Here is a 19,847-nt window from a genome sequence, read left to right on the forward strand (position 1 = left end):
AAGCTGGTTTCGGGTCAGGTGAACAGTTGCCAATAACCAACTTAATTGACCTTGGGTCCAATGTGGACTGACATTCCGGACATTCTTGCTTATTTTCCAGCCACTGTTCTAGACATAACTTGTGAAAATTGTGCTTACAAGGGATACAATAACATTGCTGGGTATTGTTCATCCCTTGGCTACAAAGACTACACAAACTAACAGTTTTCTCTACTGTGCGCATATCTTGAGGACTTCTTGAAATAGGCATTTTGTATCTAAATATTTTTGATTTGCTAATGAATGTGACAAGTTTGGGTTGATATAATGGGAAAGGTAGCTAGGTTCTGTGCTGCTGTGTGCTGTTCTTGCTATATTATACAATTAGGGGAAACAAAGGATTTTGGGCTATTGCTACTAAAGCTGGTTATAGAGTATTGCTATGCAAAAGTTAACTAAAGTGTGAGTGTTCGGCAAGGATACGCCAATGCAGCATATACACAAGTTCCAGACAACACTATCAACATTTAGCAACTTCTGTCATATGTTTATATTGCACCCAGATTTATCTCATTTGGCCTTGCAACAACTATCAGAGAACAATCAGTATTGATATCCGAGCTGGGCCCAATATACAATATTCTGGAATCGTATCTGATAACTTTACAAAACACAATTAAAATAATATCTAGATGAAATAACAACTATACGAAAACAAACGAGCAAACATGGTGATACAGGTGTTATTATAAGTTGAATTTATCTTATTCGGGTTTCTCGGTCTGAGATTCAGCTCGAATCTTTCAGCTTCGTAGTCCCTATTAAGAATTTGTTTAACTCATCAGTCACAGTTGCGATAGGCCGACCAAGCAAGTCCAATCTATTTCAGCACTCTGGACACTGAGTTTTTCAACCATCACCAAAATGGGTGTTTCAAACAGCTAAATCTTTCTCTGCGAATAGAGAACAGACAGTATTGACTATTTGAACAATAAAAATTCGGACTCTGAAAGCGTAAGGCCTGTAAAGCTACATACTTCCATACCTATAAAGCTGCATACTTTCATGCCCCACGTTGGGCGCCAAAAATTTATGTAAACAAATCTGCATGCAGAGAGACTCTCTCGGATGAGACTAAACAAAGCACTGGCTGGGCTTTGTTTTTCGGTCGCAAGGCAGATAAGCGGGACCTTCTAGTACCGTCGCTCGTCGGGAGTGTGGGGGAGTTCTTTTCTGCCTTGCGATCAGAGTTCATAAATTTTAATTTTTAAGATCCCTTAAACTCGAGGTGGAGCTATACTCCACGAAAAAAAAAAAAAACAAATTATACTGGGGAAGTAGGGGAAGGACTGGCACAAATTTACAGTAAGAACACCGACACAACTAAGCGTGGCCATAGATGGCATTCGGCACACGCGCTCTTTACCCACCCAACTATGGTTTTTCATAAACAATTTTAACAGAAAAACCCCAAAGAAGCTCCAACACTAACTAGCCTACCCCATTATTTCAACCCTTCTTCCAGATTAACGACTCATAATATTCTTGGTTTCATTCCTATTATTCATAGTATTCATTTTCATTCATTTAAATAATATTTAGACATTGGGATACTAAGATTACATTCTATTATTTCTCTTATACTAACAATGTTGTTATTATTTTACATTTTTATTTTACATTATTATTAGCTTCTTTTTTTTATGCTATTCTTTAAATTGGTCTATTTTCTATCGTAAAGCTTTCTTGCTATTAAATCCTATTTATTTCTTGTTTTTTTTTTTTTTTCATATATATATATTCCCATTTTTTTTTATTAATTAATTCATGTAAAGAAAATATAATGGTTTGGGATTGGTGGAAGTCGGAGTACAGGGTATCTTCCAGCACTTACATGATCTTTAGATTTTTTCACTCCAGCGATGAAAGGCCTTTCCTCGTGGTAGCTGTAGCGTGGCGTTGAGGTTACAAAAAGATCAAAAGGTTACCTTAACTTTTTTATACTTCTTTTTATATTTATATCTATTCAAATTATTATTATTTTTTCATTCTTACTTTTTCATTTTTTTTTTTTTTTTTTTTTTTTTTTTTTAACAAAATTATTTTTTTTTTCTTTTATTTTTGGTTATACATTTATATATAATTTCTTTTATTATTTCTTTTACTTCATGTTTTTTTTGCTTTTGGTATTTTTCTACTTTGATATGTGCGTATATGTATCTATATATATATATGTTATGTTATGTTATTGGGTTTTTTTATACCCTGAACCAATTGAAAATGGGAAATCAGGGTATAATGGTTTTGTTGAAATGTATGTAACAGGCAGAAGGAGGCGTGGCAGACCCCACAAAGTATATATATTCTTGATCAGGGCGACGAGCTGAGTCGATTTGTCCGTCTGTCTGTCTGTCCGTCTGTCCGTCTGTCCGTATGTTTGAACGCGTCGATTTCCGAAGATATAAGAGCTAGAGACTTGAATTTTTTTTTAAAATGACCGTTTATACAGCGCGGACGTCGAGTTTGCTTTTAAAATTCGATAAATCATCCCGTTATATTTTTATCGAGTATAAACATTCAAGTTCAAATCAGATGCCACTATAGCTAATTGTGAATGATTTTTCTTTTTTTAAATTTCTCAAATATTCAATATAATATGTAGATCATATGCTGAAAGTTTCATTAAATTCCGTTCAGTCAAAAATTAATAAAAAATAATCAAATATTTGGCCAATTAACAAACGGACGTGCAGCAGCTACAACAAAAACATTCGTTGAATCACATCAGAGTTTCGTTTAGTTTTGGTAGATGGCGCAGCAGCAGTGAATGTATTTGAGTTTTGCCAACATCACTAGCAGGAGTGAGGTGGCCTAGTGTGTTAGCTGCATGACGATCGATCGAGAAGTCGCGGTTCGAATCCGGATAGGTGCGACTGTTGTTAACTTTTTTAATTGTTTCAAAATATTTTTATGTTTTATTAAATGAGTTTGGTATTTTATTTATATTTTTAAATACATCGAAATTGAAATTTCAGCCATACTAAATGGGCAGTTTTATTTGTTGGGTTCAGGGTAGTATCTAGTCGAGCACTCTCGACTGGAGTTTTCTTACTTGTTTTATTTTATTTTATTTTATTTTATTTTATTTTATTTTATTTTATTTTATTTTATTATTTACTGGTCTCGGCCTATTGTCCACTCCCACGATCAAAATCGCCTCGTGTCATATGCGCAGCAGAAAAATCGCCTAGTGTCTCATGCGCATTAGCAAAATCGCCTAGTGTCACATGCGCATCAGCAAAAATCGCCTAGTGTCATATGCGCATAATTACACACATACACGCACCCGCATGTGCAAGCATACAAAAAAAATCGCCCAGTGTCATATGCGCATAGTCACACACATACGCTTGACCGATCGCTCTCTCTCTCTCTCAATTTGTTTTCTCACATACATATACACATATGTACCCTTACCTATGCGCGCATATTACCCTTCGCTGTTCACTCTCTCTTAACTGAGCGCTGCGCATGTATATACATATGTACGCACGCATGCACCCACGCACATACATATATACACTCCGCCGCTCACCCCCTCTTAACTAATTGTCACACATGCATATATATATATGTATATATATATACATATGCGCACCCGTCTATGCGCACATACATACATACACTTCACTATTTCACTTTTGTTCTCTCCCCGCTAATCCTTACATTCACTCAAATATATATATGCACATATGCACACTTGACTATGCGCGTTTTCTTGACTGTTTTTTTTTTCTTCATAACTACACTTTCTTATGGCGGGTATATTCACTTGCCGTCGGCACTAAATGCTTTGACTTCTCCTCTTACTTCATTTGTAACCACTTTTATACTCAACTATTAGCTCCTTGGTGCAATTGCAGCGGCATCAATAGTCTTGTTGACCTTTAATTTCGTTCACTATGACCACCTTTTTTTTTGTCCTCTGTTACTTACTTTTGGTGTGTGCATACATATATACACACTCTGCTCTTCCCACTTCTCGTTGCTGGATTTCGGCGACGTTCGCTACGCTGCCCCCGCGCGTGCACATGCTTATGCACATGCGTTTTCGGTTTACGCTTCTGCGTAATATTTTCGCACGCACTGTACTTTTCGGCGCCGCAACGGTTTTCTAGTCCCGTTTTTCGCTCGACGCTTCACGAAATTTCTGACCCCCCGACCCCGCGGCCGTCGTATAGGTTAGGCGACCACGCGGCCTGAGCTCGCCGACCACGCCCACGCGTTTGCACGCGGGAGGGCGGCCGCAATCGAGTGGCGCGGTCAAGCGCACTCTAGATTGCGAGGGGTCGGGGCTGCGAAGGTGCGTTGTGGAATGTTAGTGGGGCCACTACGATCGGTAGACCGCGGATCGAGGAACGCCCAGCGTCGCCGCCGGCGTTCACTCAAGACCACGCGATTTTACTGTCAGAGTTTTGACCTTCCGGCGAACGGGTCGTGACCTCGTTCAAACTACCAGTTAGTGTTAGTTATGATTAGTGAACTAACAAATTGATTATTAAACTAGCTACGAATAAATACGCAACCATCTCTACGTGCATTTCCTTACTTTATTAAACTTGTCGCCTTATACCCTTTATATTTGCTAGTTAGTTTTATTTTTCCCTTTTGAGCGCGTCTGCTCACATCGAGAGCTCCAGACTGACTAAAATCTGCACGCAGCTTTCAATCCTCTTCTACCGCTATGCAGATTTTACCACGCGACCAGCAATGCAATCCACCACCGCGAGCTTTCGAGCTGCACGGTCGCATTGCTGATCGCGTGCCCGCCCACTCATTTGAATTTCGCTTACTTTCTAAGGCTAATCGCTACGGCACTTACATCTAATTATTAACTATTTAGTACTACCTTACGAACTAACGCTTATTCTACTTACTACCTAATGATAATCAACTAATATCAACTTACGTCCTACATCTGAAATATAAACAATGATTTCAAAATATAATCTTAATAACTACAAAAATCAAAATCCATAACAACAAAATTCCATTTAATTTTCCTTAATCGCTACAAAATCAAACTATGCCTCAAATCCTATTCAAATCCTATTCACCATAACAAAAATCCATTTCATTCAATATTTTTATACCCTGAACCCATTTTCAGTGGGAAATCAGGGTATAATGGTTTTGTTGAAATGTATGTAACAGGGAGAAGGAGGCGTGGCAGACCCCACAAAGTATATATATTCTTGATCAGGGTGACGAGCTGAGTTGATTTGGCCCTGTCCGTCTGTCTGTCCGTCTGTCCGTATGTATGAACGCGTCGATTTCAGAAAATATAAGAGCTAGAGACTTCAAAATGTCCGTAATTACAGCGCGCATATCAAGTTTATCATTAAAATTCGATAACTCATCCCGATCTTTTTTTATCGATAAAAAACCTTATCGAAAACTAGTTATAAAATTATATCTTCTACACCTTTATTGCTAGAGTCTCCAAATTTTTAATGTATGCTTACATGCAATTTATACAATTTCAGTTTTTGTTAAAATTTACCCCCACCCTTAAATTCACCCCCTCACCATCACTTTTGTAAAAAGCGCATTTCAAATACTAGAGACTTGTGCTTTGGCAATTACATGCATATCCATGTTATAATCATAATCTGAAAGTTTCATGAAGATCGTACGTCCATAAAAAAAGTTATTAAACAATTAAGTTCTCATAGTAAGCGCACACTGCAGCCCATGCGTGTTTATGCGTGGGTGCTTGTGTGTGTATGTGTTTGTGTATGTGTGTGTGTATGTGTTTGTGTATGTGTGTGTGTATGTGTATGTGTGTGTGTATGCGTTTGTGTATGTATGCGTGTGTGTGTGTGTGTATGTGTGTCTGTATGCGTGTGTGTATATGTATGCCTGTGTGTGTGTGTGTGTGCGTGTTTCTTGTGTAAGCTGAAAGACGCGAAAAATTATTGAAATATCTATTGCTCCAAGGGTTCAGGGGATCTCGTAGTCGAGCAGTCTCGACTAGAGCTTTCTTACTTGTTATACCCTGAACCCATTGAAAATGGGAAATCAGGGTATAATGGTTTTGTTGAAATGTATGTAACAGGCAGAAGGAGGCGTGGCAGACCCCACAAAGTATATATATACTTGATCAGGGCGACGAGCTGAGTTGATTTGGCCCTGTCCGTCTGTCTGTCCGTCTGTCCGTCCGTCCGTCTGTCCGTCCGTCCGTATGTATGAACGCGTCGATTTCAGAAGATATAAGAGCTAGAGACTTCAAATTTTTTTTTAAATGTCCGTAATTACAGCGCGCATATCAAGTTTATCATTAAAAATCGATAACTCATCCCTACCTTTTTTTATCGATAAAAAACCTTATCGAAACCCAGTTATAAAGTTATATCTTCTACACCTTTATTGCTAGTGTCTCCAAATTTTTAATGTATGCTTATATGCAATTTATACAATTTCGGTTTTTGTTAAAATGTACCCCCACCTCTAAATTCACCCCCTCACCCTCACTTTTGTAAAAAGCGTATTTCAAATACTAGAGACTTGTGCTTTGGCAATTACATGTATATTCATGTTATAATCATAATCTGAAAGTTTCATGAAAATCGTACGTCCATAAAATTCTCATAGTCCATAAAATTCTCTCCAATTAAGTTCTCATAGTAAGCGCACACTGCAGCCCATGCGTGTTTATGCGTGGGTGCTTGTGTGTGTATGTGTTTGTGTATGTGTTTGTGTATGTGTGTGTGTATGTGTGTGTGTATGTGTGTGTATGTGTGTGTGTATGTGTGTGTGTGTATGCGTTTGTGTGTGTATGCGTGTGTGTGTGTGTATGTGTGTCTGTATGCGTTTGTGTGTGTATGCGTGTGTGTGTGTGTATGTGTGTCTGTATGCGTTTGTGTGTATGTGTGCCTGTGTGTGCGCACGTGCCTGTGTGTGTGTGTGTGCGTGTTTCTTGTGTAAGCTGAAACACGCGAAAAATTATTGAAATATCTATTGCTCCAAGGGTTCAGGGGAGCTCGTAGTCGAGCAGTCTCGACTAGAGCTTTCTTACTTGTTTATCGATAAAAAACCTTATAGAAAACCAGTTATAAAATTATATCTTCTACACCTTTATTGCTAGAGTCAAATTTTTAATGTATGCTTATATGCAATTTATACAATTTCGGTTTTTGTTAAAATTTACCCCCCACCCTTAAATTCTCCCCCTCGCCCGTACTTTTGTAAAAAGCGTATTTCAAGTACTAGAGACTTGTGCTTTGGCAATGCATACATGCATATTCATGTTATAATCATAATCTAAGAGTTTCATGAAGATCGTACGTCCACAAAAAAAGTTATTAAACAATTGAGTTCTCATAGTAAGCGCTCACTGCTGCCCATGCGTGTTTATGCTTGTGTGTGTATGTGTGTGTGTGTGTAAATGTTTATGTGTATGTGTGTTTATGTGTATGTGTGTTAGTGTGTATGTGTGTATGTATGCCTGTGTGTGCGTGCGTGCGTGTGTGTGTGCGTGTTTCTTGTGTAAGCTGAAAGACGCGAAAAATTATTGAAATAGCTATTACTCCAAGGGTTCAGGGGATCTCGTAGTCGAGCAGTCTCGACTAGAGCTTTCTTACTTGTTTTGTTTGGCTTGCGACCATTACAGAAATGAGTTAACAAGAGACAAAAAGGAATATAGGATAGGATCGAGAAATCACTACACAACATTGGCAACGAAATGTATACCAGTGCTAATGCCTGGGCATTGCGAGTGGTTTTCCTGAGATAAGCTAGAAGTAAACTTTTTATTTTATTAAGTGAGAGCTCTAAGTTAAATACGTGATAATATGTATTAAAATTAACACTTAGAACATAAAACGCACTATGCAAAGAATAATCCGTAGTGCACACAGGTAAATGAAGCGGACGATAATGTCTAGTTGTTCAGGACGGAACCAAAAAATTAAGACGCATTAGCAAAGAGGACGAATCAATGTCACCGCTAATCAATTTGTGCAGAAAAACAATTCCTAAAATTGTTCTGCGATTGATTAACGATGGAAGATTAATGAGTTGGAGCCTAATATGGTAAAACGGTAATCGTACATTACTGTCCCAGCTAAGGTCCCTTAAAACAAAGTGAAGAAACTGTTTTTGAACCGATTCGATACGATCCGGATACAGTTTATGCTGCTGAGTTTAATAAAGCCAAGCACACTTTTGGCTTCATTTATGATGGTAGAAACATGAAGATTAAAATTGAGTTTACTGTCAAAGAAAACACCAAGATCTTTGACTGTAAAAATGCGTTTTAAGGAAATGTTTTTTTAATTTTACAATCAACAATATAAGAAGCGGTACGACTGAAGGTCATAGACTTTGAGCAATTTAGGTGTAACTGGCTTGCTACACACCAATGTTGAAATGCATTAAGGTCATCTTGAAGGTGTAGATGCCTATATGCACTGGAGTCTGGAAGGCAAAGTTTTACATCATCCGCATACATAAATATCGTAGAATAAGAGTACAGCTAGGAAGGTCATTTATAACAAGTAAGAAAGCTCTAGTCGAGACTGCCCGACTACGAGATCTCCTGAGCCCTTCGAGCAACTGATATTTCAATAATTATTCGCATATGCACACATACACGCACATACACAGACATACGTATACGTACGCACGCATAAACACGCATTGACTACAGTGTTGGCTTACTATGGGAACATAATTGCTTAATAACTTCATGAAACTTTCAGATTATCAATATAACATAGATATGCATGTATTTGCCAAAGCACAAGTCTCTAGTATTTGAAATACGCCTTTTACAAATGTGAGGGAGAGGGGGTGAATTAGAGGTGGGGGGTAAATTTTGACAAAAACCAAAATTGTATAAAATTCATATAAGTATACATAAAATTTGGAGACTCTAGCTTAAAAGATGTAGGAGATATACATTTATTACTGGTTTTCGATAACGTTTTTAATCGATAACAAAATAACGGGGCAATTTATCGATATTTAAAGCAAAACTCGATATGCGCGTGCAATACACGGACCTAGGAAACAAAAATTCAAGTCTCTAGCTCTTATATCTTCTGAGATCGACGCGTTCATACATACGGACGGACGGACGGACGGACAGACAGACGGACAGGGCCAAATCGACATAGCTCGTCGCCCTGTTCAAGAATATATACTTTGTATGGTCTGCCACGCCTCCTTCTGCCTGTTACATACTTCTAACAAAACCATTATACCCTGATTTCCCATTTTCAATGGGTTCAGGGTATAATAATAAAAACAAAGATAATTCAATAACATTGGAAAATAAATTTATAAATGTATATGTCGCAGCATGAACATACAATTGTAGCTTGGCCACTGTGCGTGTGCTTGCATGTCGCTGCTGGGCAATAGATTTGGTCTATTGTGAAATTATTTAGAAATTCCAAGAATTATGAGTAGCAGTGGCGCCCTTTGAGCGAGGCGACGGCGGTGTCGCGCTGTCGCTGAGTGTAGTCCAACTTGCGTTTGAAAAGCAACAGAAGCAGGTACTGAGGCGAGAATAACAGTTCAGTTGAGTTCAGACAGTGTTACGCGCAAGTTCATCATGACAGATCGGTCGAACGAAATAAATGTGTCTCCGACATCAGAAATGGGATTCGCTGTGCCTACAAATAATATTAACGATGCATACGTGGCAGCTTTACAAGTGCAAAATCAAAATCTTTTAGAAATAATCAAAAATATGCAGACACCAAGATCATCTGCAGTTAACGAAAAGACAACACACGTAACCCTGCCAAAATTTAATCCTGACGGAGTTGGCGCAGATGCCTCAGCTTGGTGTACAACAGTGGATTTTATTTTTGCTGATAGTATGCCCGAAGGTAGCGGACTGATGATAACTTTAAGCGAGGCGCTAGAGGGAAGGGGATCACTATGGTTGTCCCAGATATGCTATGCCGGCATCACATGGGCACAATTTAAAGATCTCTTCATTCAACGCTTTGTTGGCATCAAAACGGGTGCAACCGTACTGATGAAAATTTTAAATGGACGACCAAAGTCTGAAGAATGCTTCAGCGAATATGGCAGTCGAATTGTCACCTTATTAATGAATAAATTTAAATCCAAGGACCTGGAAGAAATCGCCGTATCACTAGCCCTGGCTCACATGGCACAAGTTGATAATAAATTGACGCGCTGGGTTTTTACTAGCAATATAAAAACCCGAAATGAAATGCAACAACAACTACAAGCGCACACATTTGGGAAACGCCACCTGGATGATGACGCATTTACAGCAGGCGCCGAACGTAAGAAGTTTAAGCACCCCTTTCAAGTGAAATACAACTACTGTTGAAAGCCTGGACATAAGTATGCCGAATGTCGTGCTAGGCAGATGACGCCCATCCAAGGGAAATATCACATCGAGGGTACAACGCAAGGGCCAAATGACCGGTCAAAGGTTACATGCTTCAAATGCAACGAAATCGGGCACTTCGCATCCGCTTGCCCAAGAGGACGATCCCGACCGTGTAATCGAGAGACGGGTAGACATCTGTTCCGTAGATACACCATCGGGAACCATAACAAGTGCAACCGGTGAGTCTGTTCCATTTTGCTTTGACTCAGGAGCTGAGTGTTCCTTGGTCAAGGAAAGCGTTGCCCATGAATTTAGTGGTAAACGAATTCATAATATTTTTAAATTAAACGGCATAAGTAAAGATTCAATATGTAGCACTTAACAAATATTATGTAATATAAATATTGACCAATACTATTTAGAGATTTTATTACATGTTATTATGGATAAGTTTCTGAAACATGATAATATTAATTGGACGTGAAATTTTTAGCCAAGGTTTTGGCGTAACTATGGACGCTGATACATTCCAGATTTACGAAACCAAAAGAGTAGATTCGCTTATAATAACCAATTATGAAGATGTTATTGCATTGAATAGTGAATAAGATGATTCAGATAAACTAGCCTTGAGAAATATTTTGAAATGCTATTCTGACCGGTTTATTCATGGAATACCAAAGACTAGAGTCACCACAGGGCAGTTGGAAATCAGACTAATAGATCAGCAAAAGACAGTACAGCGGCGGCCATATAGACTTAGTGAGGACGAAAAAAGCAGAGTCCGTTGTAAAATTGAAGAATTACTTAAAGCTAAGATTATTCGTCCAAGCTGTTCACCCTTTGCTAGCCCCATGATGTTAGTCAAAAAGAAGAATGGTACTGATCGACTTTGTGTGGACTATCGTATGTTAAAAGAAAATACAGTTGCTGATAAGTACCCATTGCCCCTCATCTCAGACCAAATTGCCAGACTTCGTGGTGGCAAATATTTTTCATGCTTAGATATGGCAAGCAGGTTTTACCAAATTCCAGTGCACGAAGATTCGATTGAACGAACGGCATTCGTAACGCCTGAAGGCCAATACGAGTTTTTGACAATGCCATTTGGTTTGAAAAATGCACCATCTGTTTTTCAGCGTGCTTAGCTTTTACTTATGCAATTGTGTATATCGATGATGTTCTCGTAATAGCCGAAAGCAAAGAAGATGCGTTAGTTAGACGTTTTAAACAAGTAAGAAAACTCGAGCGTCATGCAGCTAACACACTAGGCCACCCCACTCCTGCTAGTGGCGCTGGCAAAACTCAAATAGATTCACTGCTGCAGCGCCATCTACCAAAACTAAACGAAACTAACTGCTGATGTGATTCTAAGAATCTGATAGAATAACCAAACTATTAAAAACGCACATAAAGTATAGTTAAAATTTCAATTTCGGTGTATTGAAAAATATAAATTAAATAGAAAACTCATTTATGAAAATATAAAAATATTTTGAAACAATTAAAAAAAAATTAACATCAGCTGCATCGACCGGGATTCGAACCGCGACTTCTCGATCGAGCGTCATGCAGCTAACACACTAGGCCACCCCACTTCTGCTAGTGGCGCTGGCAAAACTCAAATAGATTCACTGTTGCTGCGCCATCTACCAAAACTAAACGAAACTAACAGCTGATGTGATTCAACGAATGTTTTTGTTGTAGCTGCTGCACGTGCGTTTGTTAATTGGCCAAATATTTGATTATTTTTTATTAATTTTTGACTGAACGGAATTTAATGAAACTTTCAGCATATGATCTACATATTATATTGAATATTTGAGAAATTTAAAAAAAAGAAAAATCATTCACAATTAGCTATAGTGGCATCTGATTTGAACTTGAATGTTTTTACTCGATAAAAATATAACGGGATGATTTATCGAATTTTAAAAGCAAACTCGACGTCCGCGCTGTATAAACGGTCATTTAAAAAAAAAAATTCAAGTCTCTAGCTCTTATATCTTCGGAAATCGACGCGTTCAAACATACGGACAGACAGACAGACGGACAGGGCCAAATCGACTCGTCGCCCTGATCAAGAATATATATACTTTGTGGGGTCTGCCACGCCTCCTTCTGCCTGTTACATACATTTCAATAAAACCATTATACCCTGATTTCCCATTTTCAATTGGTTCAGGGTATAAAAAGGCTGGATTTTCTTTTAATGTCACCAAATGTTCATTTCTCACAACTAGAATAGAGTATCTAGGATTTGAAGTGAGCAATGGAGAAATCAGGCCAAATACACGCTTTCAAGCTTTGACTGAATTACCACCTCCACAAAATGTGTCACAGCTAAGACAGTTCATTGGGTTGGCCTCTTACTTTCGTCAATTTGTGTTAAGCTTCTCACAGACACTTAAGCCACTTTATTATCTTACATCTAAGAACAAGTAAGAAAGCTCTAGTCGAGACTCCTCGACTACGAGATCCCCTGAACCCTTCGAGCAATTGATATTTCAATAATTATTCGCATATGCACACATACACGCACACACACAGACATACGTACGCACGCATAAACCCGCATTGGCTACAGTGTTGGCTTACTATGGGAACTCAATTGTTTAATAACATTTCTTGTGGATGGACTATCTTAATGAAACTAGATTATGAATATAACATAGATATGCATGTACTTGCCAAAGCACAATTCTCTAGTATTTGAAATACGCCTTTTACAAATGTGAGAGTGAAGAGGTGAATTAGAGGTGGGGGTAAATTTTGATAAAAACCGAAATTGTATAAAATACATATAGGTATACATAAAAAAATTTGGAGACTCTAGCTTTTATTTATTTATTTATTTCTAAAAGCTATTGACAACAAATAAGAAAGCTATAGTCGAGACTGCTCGACTACGAGATCCCCTGAACCCTTTTAGCAATAGCTATTTCAATAATTTTTCGAGTCTTTCAGCTTACACAAGAAACACGAGCACACACACACACACCCGCATACACACACACGCATACACACACAAACGCATACACACACACATACACAAACACATACACACACATACACAAACACAAACACATACACACACAAGCATAAACAGGCATGGGCCTCCTTCTGCCTGTTACATACATTTCAATCAAACCAATATACTCTGATTTCCCATTGAAAAATATCGACAGGAAAAAAGCTAAAATTTGCAACAAGAATTTCGAAAGGAAATATGTTGGTAAATTTAAATTAGGCGTCAATGTAGTCCCAACCTTAAATTTGTGCAAGTCATATTATCTTTCAAATAATAATGCTCACGTAAGTGATGACATTTATACGATAGACATTCAGAAAGAAGAAATATATATTTATATTATAGCTATCAAAAGAAAAGTTTAGACAAATTAGGGGATGACTTTGTGAAGCCATCTGATCCAGAACAGCAGAATCAGATCAGCAACATTCAAAATCAAAGTGACGAGGAAAAAAGCTTGGAGAATTTTTTGTGCTTTGACAATAGTTTAAAAAAACAATTGTGGCAAGATTTAAGCGCCAGTAGGTCTTCGTTTTGTTCAAATTTTTAAAAAAGAGAGCAAAACGAGGTATATTATCGGAAAAAATATTATGAAATGAAAGTAGCTCTTCAGAATGTACAGAATTCTCATAGGCAAAGAAAGAAGTTGATAATAAATTGACGCGCTGGGTTTTTACTAGCAATATAAAAACCCGAAATGAAATGCAACAACAACTACAAGCGCACACATTTGGGAAACGCCACCTGGATGATGACGCATTTACAGCAGGCGCCGAACGTAAGAAGTTTAAGCACCCCTTTCAAGTGAAATACAACTACTGTTGAAAGCCTGGACATAAGTATGCCGAATGTCGTGCTAGGCAGATGACGCCCATCCAAGGGAAATATCACATCGAGGGTACAACGCAAGGGCCAAATGACCGGTCAAAGGTTACATGCTTCAAATGCAACGAAATCGGGCACTTCGCATCCGCTTGCCCAAGAGGACGATCCCGACCGTGTAATCGAGAGACGGGTAGACATCTGTTCCGTAGATACACCATCGGGAACCATAACAAGTGCAACCGGTGAGTCTGTTCCATTTTGCTTTGACTCAGGAGCTGAGTGTTCCTTGGTCAAGGAAAGCGTTGCCCATGAATTTAGTGGTAAACGAATTCATAATATTTTTAAATTAAACGGCATAAGTAAAGATTCAATATGTAGCACTTAACAAATATTATGTAATATAAATATTGACCAATACTATTTAGAGATTTTATTACATGTTATTATGGATAAGTTTCTGAAACATGATAATATTAATTGGACGTGAAATTTTTAGCCAAGGTTTTGGCGTAACTATGGACGCTGATACATTCCAGATTTACGAAACCAAAAGAGTAGATTCGCTTATAATAACCAATTATGAAGATGTTATTGCATTGAATAGTGAATAAGATGATTCAGATAAACTAGCCTTGAGAAATATTTTGAAATGCTATTCTGACCGGTTTATTCATGGAATACCAAAGACTAGAGTCACCACAGGGCAGTTGGAAATCAGACTAATAGATCAGCAAAAGACAGTACAGCGGCGGCCATATAGACTTAGTGAGGACGAAAAAAGCAGAGTCCGTTGTAAAATTGAAGAATTACTTAAAGCTAAGATTATTCGTCCAAGCTGTTCACCCTTTGCTAGCCCCATGATGTTAGTCAAAAAGAAGAATGGTACTGATCGACTTTGTGTGGACTATCGTATGTTAAAAGAAAATACAGTTGCTGATAAGTACCCATTGCCCCTCATCTCAGACCAAATTGCCAGACTTCGTGGTGGCAAATATTTTTCATGCTTAGATATGGCAAGCAGGTTTTACCAAATTCCAGTGCACGAAGATTCGATTGAACGAACGGCATTCGTAACGCCTGAAGGCCAATACGAGTTTTTGACAATGCCATTTGGTTTGAAAAATGCACCATCTGTTTTTCAGCGTGCTTAGCTTTTACTTATGCAATTGTGTATATCGATGATGTTCTCGTAATAGCCGAAAGCAAAGAAGATGCGTTAGTTAGACGTTTTAAACAAGTAAGAAAACTCTAGTCGAGAGTGCTCGACTAGATACTACCCTGAACCCAACAAATAAAAATGCCCATTTAGTATTGCTGAAATTTCAATTTCAATGTTTTTAAAAATATATACCAAACTCATTTAATAAAATATAAAAATATTTGAAACAATTAAAAAAAATTAACATCAGTTGCACCGATCGGGATTCGAACCACAACTTCTCGATCGAGCGTCATGCAGCTAACACACTAGGCCACCCCACTCCTGCTAGTGGCGCTGGCAAAACTCAAATAGATTCACTGCTGCAGCGCCATCTACCAAAACTAAACGAAACTAACTGCTGATGTGATTCTAAGAATCTGATAGAATAACCAAACTATTAAAAACGCACATAAAGTATAGTTAAAATTTCAATTTCGGTGTATTGAAAAATATAAATTAAATAGAAAACTCATTTATGAAAATATAAAAATATTTTGAAACAATTAAAAAAAAATTAACATCAGCTGCATCGACCGGGATTCGAACCGCGACTTCTCGATCGAGCGTCATGCAGCTAACACACTAGGCCACCCCACTTCTGCTAGTGGCGCTGGCAAAACTCAAATAGATTCACTGTTGCTGCGCCATCTACCAAAACTAAACGAAACTAACAGCTGATGTGATTCAACGAATGTTTTTGTTGTAGCTGCTGCACGTGCGTTTGTTAATTGGCCAAATATTTGATTATTTTTTATTAATTTTTGACTGAACGGAATTTAATGAAACTTTCAGCATATGATCTACATATTATATTGAATATTTGAGAAATTTAAAAAAAAGAAAAATCATTCACAATTAGCTATAGTGGCATCTGATTTGAACTTGAATGTTTTTACTCGATAAAAATATAACGGGATGATTTATCGAATTTTAAAAGCAAACTCGACGTCCGCGCTGTATAAACGGTCATTTAAAAAAAAAAATTCAAGTCTCTAGCTCTTATATCTTCGGAAATCGACGCGTTCAAACATACGGACAGACAGACAGACGGACAGGGCCAAATCGACTCGTCGCCCTGATCAAGAATATATATACTTTGTGGGGTCTGCCACGCCTCCTTCTGCCTGTTACATACATTTCAATAAAACCATTATACCCTGATTTCCCATTTTCAATTGGTTCAGGGTATAAAAAGGCTGGATTTTCTTTTAATGTCACCAAATGTTCATTTCTCACAACTAGAATAGAGTATCTAGGATTTGAAGTGAGCAATGGAGAAATCAGGCCAAATACACGCTTTCAAGCTTTGACTGAATTACCACCTCCACAAAATGTGTCACAGCTAAGACAGTTCATTGGGTTGGCCTCTTACTTTCGTCAATTTGTGTTAAGCTTCTCACAGACACTTAAGCCACTTTATTATCTTACATCTAAGAACAAGTAAGAAAGCTCTAGTCGAGACTCCTCGACTACGAGATCCCCTGAACCCTTCGAGCAATTGATATTTCAATAATTATTCGCATATGCACACATACACGCACACACACAGACATACGTACGCACGCATAAACCCGCATTGGCTACAGTGTTGGCTTACTATGGGAACTCAATTGTTTAATAACATTTCTTGTGGATGGACTATCTTAATGAAACTAGATTATGAATATAACATAGATATGCATGTACTTGCCAAAGCACAATTCTCTAGTATTTGAAATACGCCTTTTACAAATGTGAGAGTGAAGAGGTGAATTAGAGGTGGGGGTAAATTTTGATAAAAACCGAAATTGTATAAAATACATATAGGTATACATAAAAAAATTTGGAGACTCTAGCTTTTATTTATTTATTTATTTCTAAAAGCTATTGACAACAAATAAGAAAGCTATAGTCGAGACTGCTCGACTACGAGATCCCCTGAACCCTTTTAGCAATAGCTATTTCAATAATTTTTCGAGTCTTTCAGCTTACACAAGAAACACGAGCACACACACACACACCCGCATACACACACACGCATACACACACAAACGCATACACACACACATACACAAACACATACACACACATACACAAACACAAACACATACACACACAAGCATAAACAGGCATGGGCCTCCTTCTGCCTGTTACATACATTTCAATCAAACCAATATACTCTGATTTCCCATTGAAAAATATCGACAGGAAAAAAGCTAAAATTTGCAACAAGAATTTCGAAAGGAAATATGTTGGTAAATTTAAATTAGGCGTCAATGTAGTCCCAACCTTAAATTTGTGCAAGTCATATTATCTTTCAAATAATAATGCTCACGTAAGTGATGACATTTATACGATAGACATTCAGAAAGAAGAAATATATATTTATATTATAGCTATCAAAAGAAAAGTTTAGACAAATTAGGGGATGACTTTGTGAAGCCATCTGATCCAGAACAGCAGAATCAGATCAGCAACATTCAAAATCAAAGTGACGAGGAAAAAAGCTTGGAGAATTTTTTGTGCTTTGACAATAGTTTAAAAAAACAATTGTGGCAAGATTTAAGCGCCAGTAGGTCTTCGTTTTGTTCAAATTTTTAAAAAAGAGAGCAAAACGAGGTATATTATCGGAAAAAATATTATGAAATGAAAGTAGCTCTTCAGAATGTACAGAATTCTCATAGGCAAAGAAACATTTACCAAAGAGCCAGAAAGGAGAAAAAGCATGGTAATATCTTCACGACAATTACAATTTACCTCATGTTTCAGACCAATCAAAGGTCTTATGTAAAATGCTTTTTAAAACAAGAAAGCTCTAGCCGAGAGTGCCCGACTACGAGATCCCCTGAACCCTTCGAGCAATAGCTGTTTCAATCATTTTTCGCGTCCTTCTGCTTACACAAGACACACACACGCGCACACACACACACACACACCGCCCGACAGACAAACCAGAGCAGCTGGACAGTCGTCAAAGGGCGAAAGCCTATGCAAAAACGTCCCAGGACTGACGCGATTGCGATTTCAGGCGTAGGGGGTTGCAGCTATGCGGACATGCTTCGTGTAGTTAAAAACGACCCAAATTTGAAGCATCTGAGCAGCGACGTTCAAGGCATTAGGAAGACAGCTAAGGGGGACCTTTTACTGCAACTGAGTAGGAAGCCGGAGCATAGCACTGAGGCTCTGCACGAAGCTGTAGGCAAGGCCTTGGGAGACCGAGCGGTAGTTAAAACACTTACCGAATCGGCGCAAGTTGAGATTCGCGATCTAGATGAGTTAGCGACCAAAGAGGAGATCTTGGAGGCAGTTAGGGTGGAGTTGAAGGATAGCTCACTCCCCATTGAGGCTATCAAATCGCTTCGGCCAGCTTTCGGTGGACAGCAAAGAGCTACGGTTGCTCTTCCAATTGGGAAAGCTAAAACTCTGCTCGAGCTGTCCAAAATTAGAATAGGATGGGTAGTTTGCCGTATCCGAGCCGTGGAGCAGCCTAAACGCTGTTTCAAGTGCCTCGATTACGGTCATATGGCAGCAAACTGCGGCAGCGACTGTGACTTAAAGGGCGCCTGTTTCAGGTGTGGAGAGATGGGTCACAGTGCAAAAGCATGCACCAAGCCACCAAAATGTAGCCTCTGCACCCGGAAAGGTGAAAAGCAGACGGACCATTCAGCAGGCAGCTTCAAGTGCCCATCTTACCGTGAAGCTGCTCGTAAAATGAAATGTTAAGGTTTTTGCAGCTTAACTTAAATCATTGTGTTGCTGCCCAAGATCTTCTAGAGCAGACCATTAGGGAAAAATGTATAGATGTAGCTTTTCTCAGTGAGCCTCACCACTGTAGAACCAGCTGCCCTAGGACATGGTCAACAGACGTTAATGGCAAAGCTGCGTTGTGGGTATGCGGCAACTCAACGAACGTACTTTCGAATGTTAAGTCATTCAATGGGTTCGTACGTGGCCGATATGGTAGCTTGTGGCTTTACAGTTGCTATCTGGCCCCCAGCATGCAGCTCAGTGAATTCACGACGGTGCTCGACGAGCTTGCCGAGGATGCCAGGGGTCGGAAGGCCATTATAGCTGGAGATTTTAACTCCTGGGCGCTAGAATGGGGTAGCCCAACAACAAATGCCAGAGGTCGTATCCTACTGGAGATCTTCGCGACACTAGATGTTGCACTGCTCAACACTGGCCATGAGTACACCTTCAGTCGGGCGGGATACGGGTCTGTTATCGACATTACTTTTGTCACTTCATCCCTCTTTCGCGAGCAACATGGAGCCATTGCGATAGCTATACAGGCAGCGATCATACGGCACTTCTGTTCACAATAGGTGAGCCACCTGTCAGGGCGTCAACATTGTGGAGGGAGTCGTATCGGCTAGATACTTTTGATCCCGCGGTCTTTTCAGAGGCCATTCAGTCTCTAGGTACAATTGGTAATGCTGAGGCCAGAGCATGCC

At 38.8% G+C, this 19,847-nt stretch overlaps 1 protein-coding gene across 20 annotated transcripts in view; it reads left to right on the forward strand.

Moving 5' to 3' along the window:
- LOC108620537 (uncharacterized) overlaps positions 1–19,847 on the forward strand; it is a 180,157-nt gene that overhangs the window by 102,928 nt on the left and 57,382 nt on the right. For 2 of the 20 annotated variants that reach the window (XR_016270943.1, XM_089473662.1), the window contains exon 4: positions 10,210–14,455. The exons of 17 other annotated variants lie outside the window; for them this stretch is intronic. Coding sequence is in view for 2 of the 3 variants with exons in the window: in XM_089473662.1 (XP_089329788.1) it covers positions 14,305–14,455 (151 nt within the window). In the remaining variant the exon portion in view is untranslated. Of the gene's footprint in view, positions 1–10,209; positions 14,456–19,847 lie in introns of those variants that run through there. One more of the 20 variants, XM_089473651.1, reaches the window with a different exon arrangement.

This window comes from Drosophila arizonae, chromosome X (assembly GCF_054131065.1).
Source record: "Drosophila arizonae isolate 15081-1271.41 chromosome X, UAZ_ARI_1.0, whole genome shotgun sequence".
In the NCBI taxonomy this organism is placed as follows: domain Eukaryota; kingdom Metazoa; phylum Arthropoda; class Insecta; order Diptera; family Drosophilidae; genus Drosophila; species Drosophila arizonae.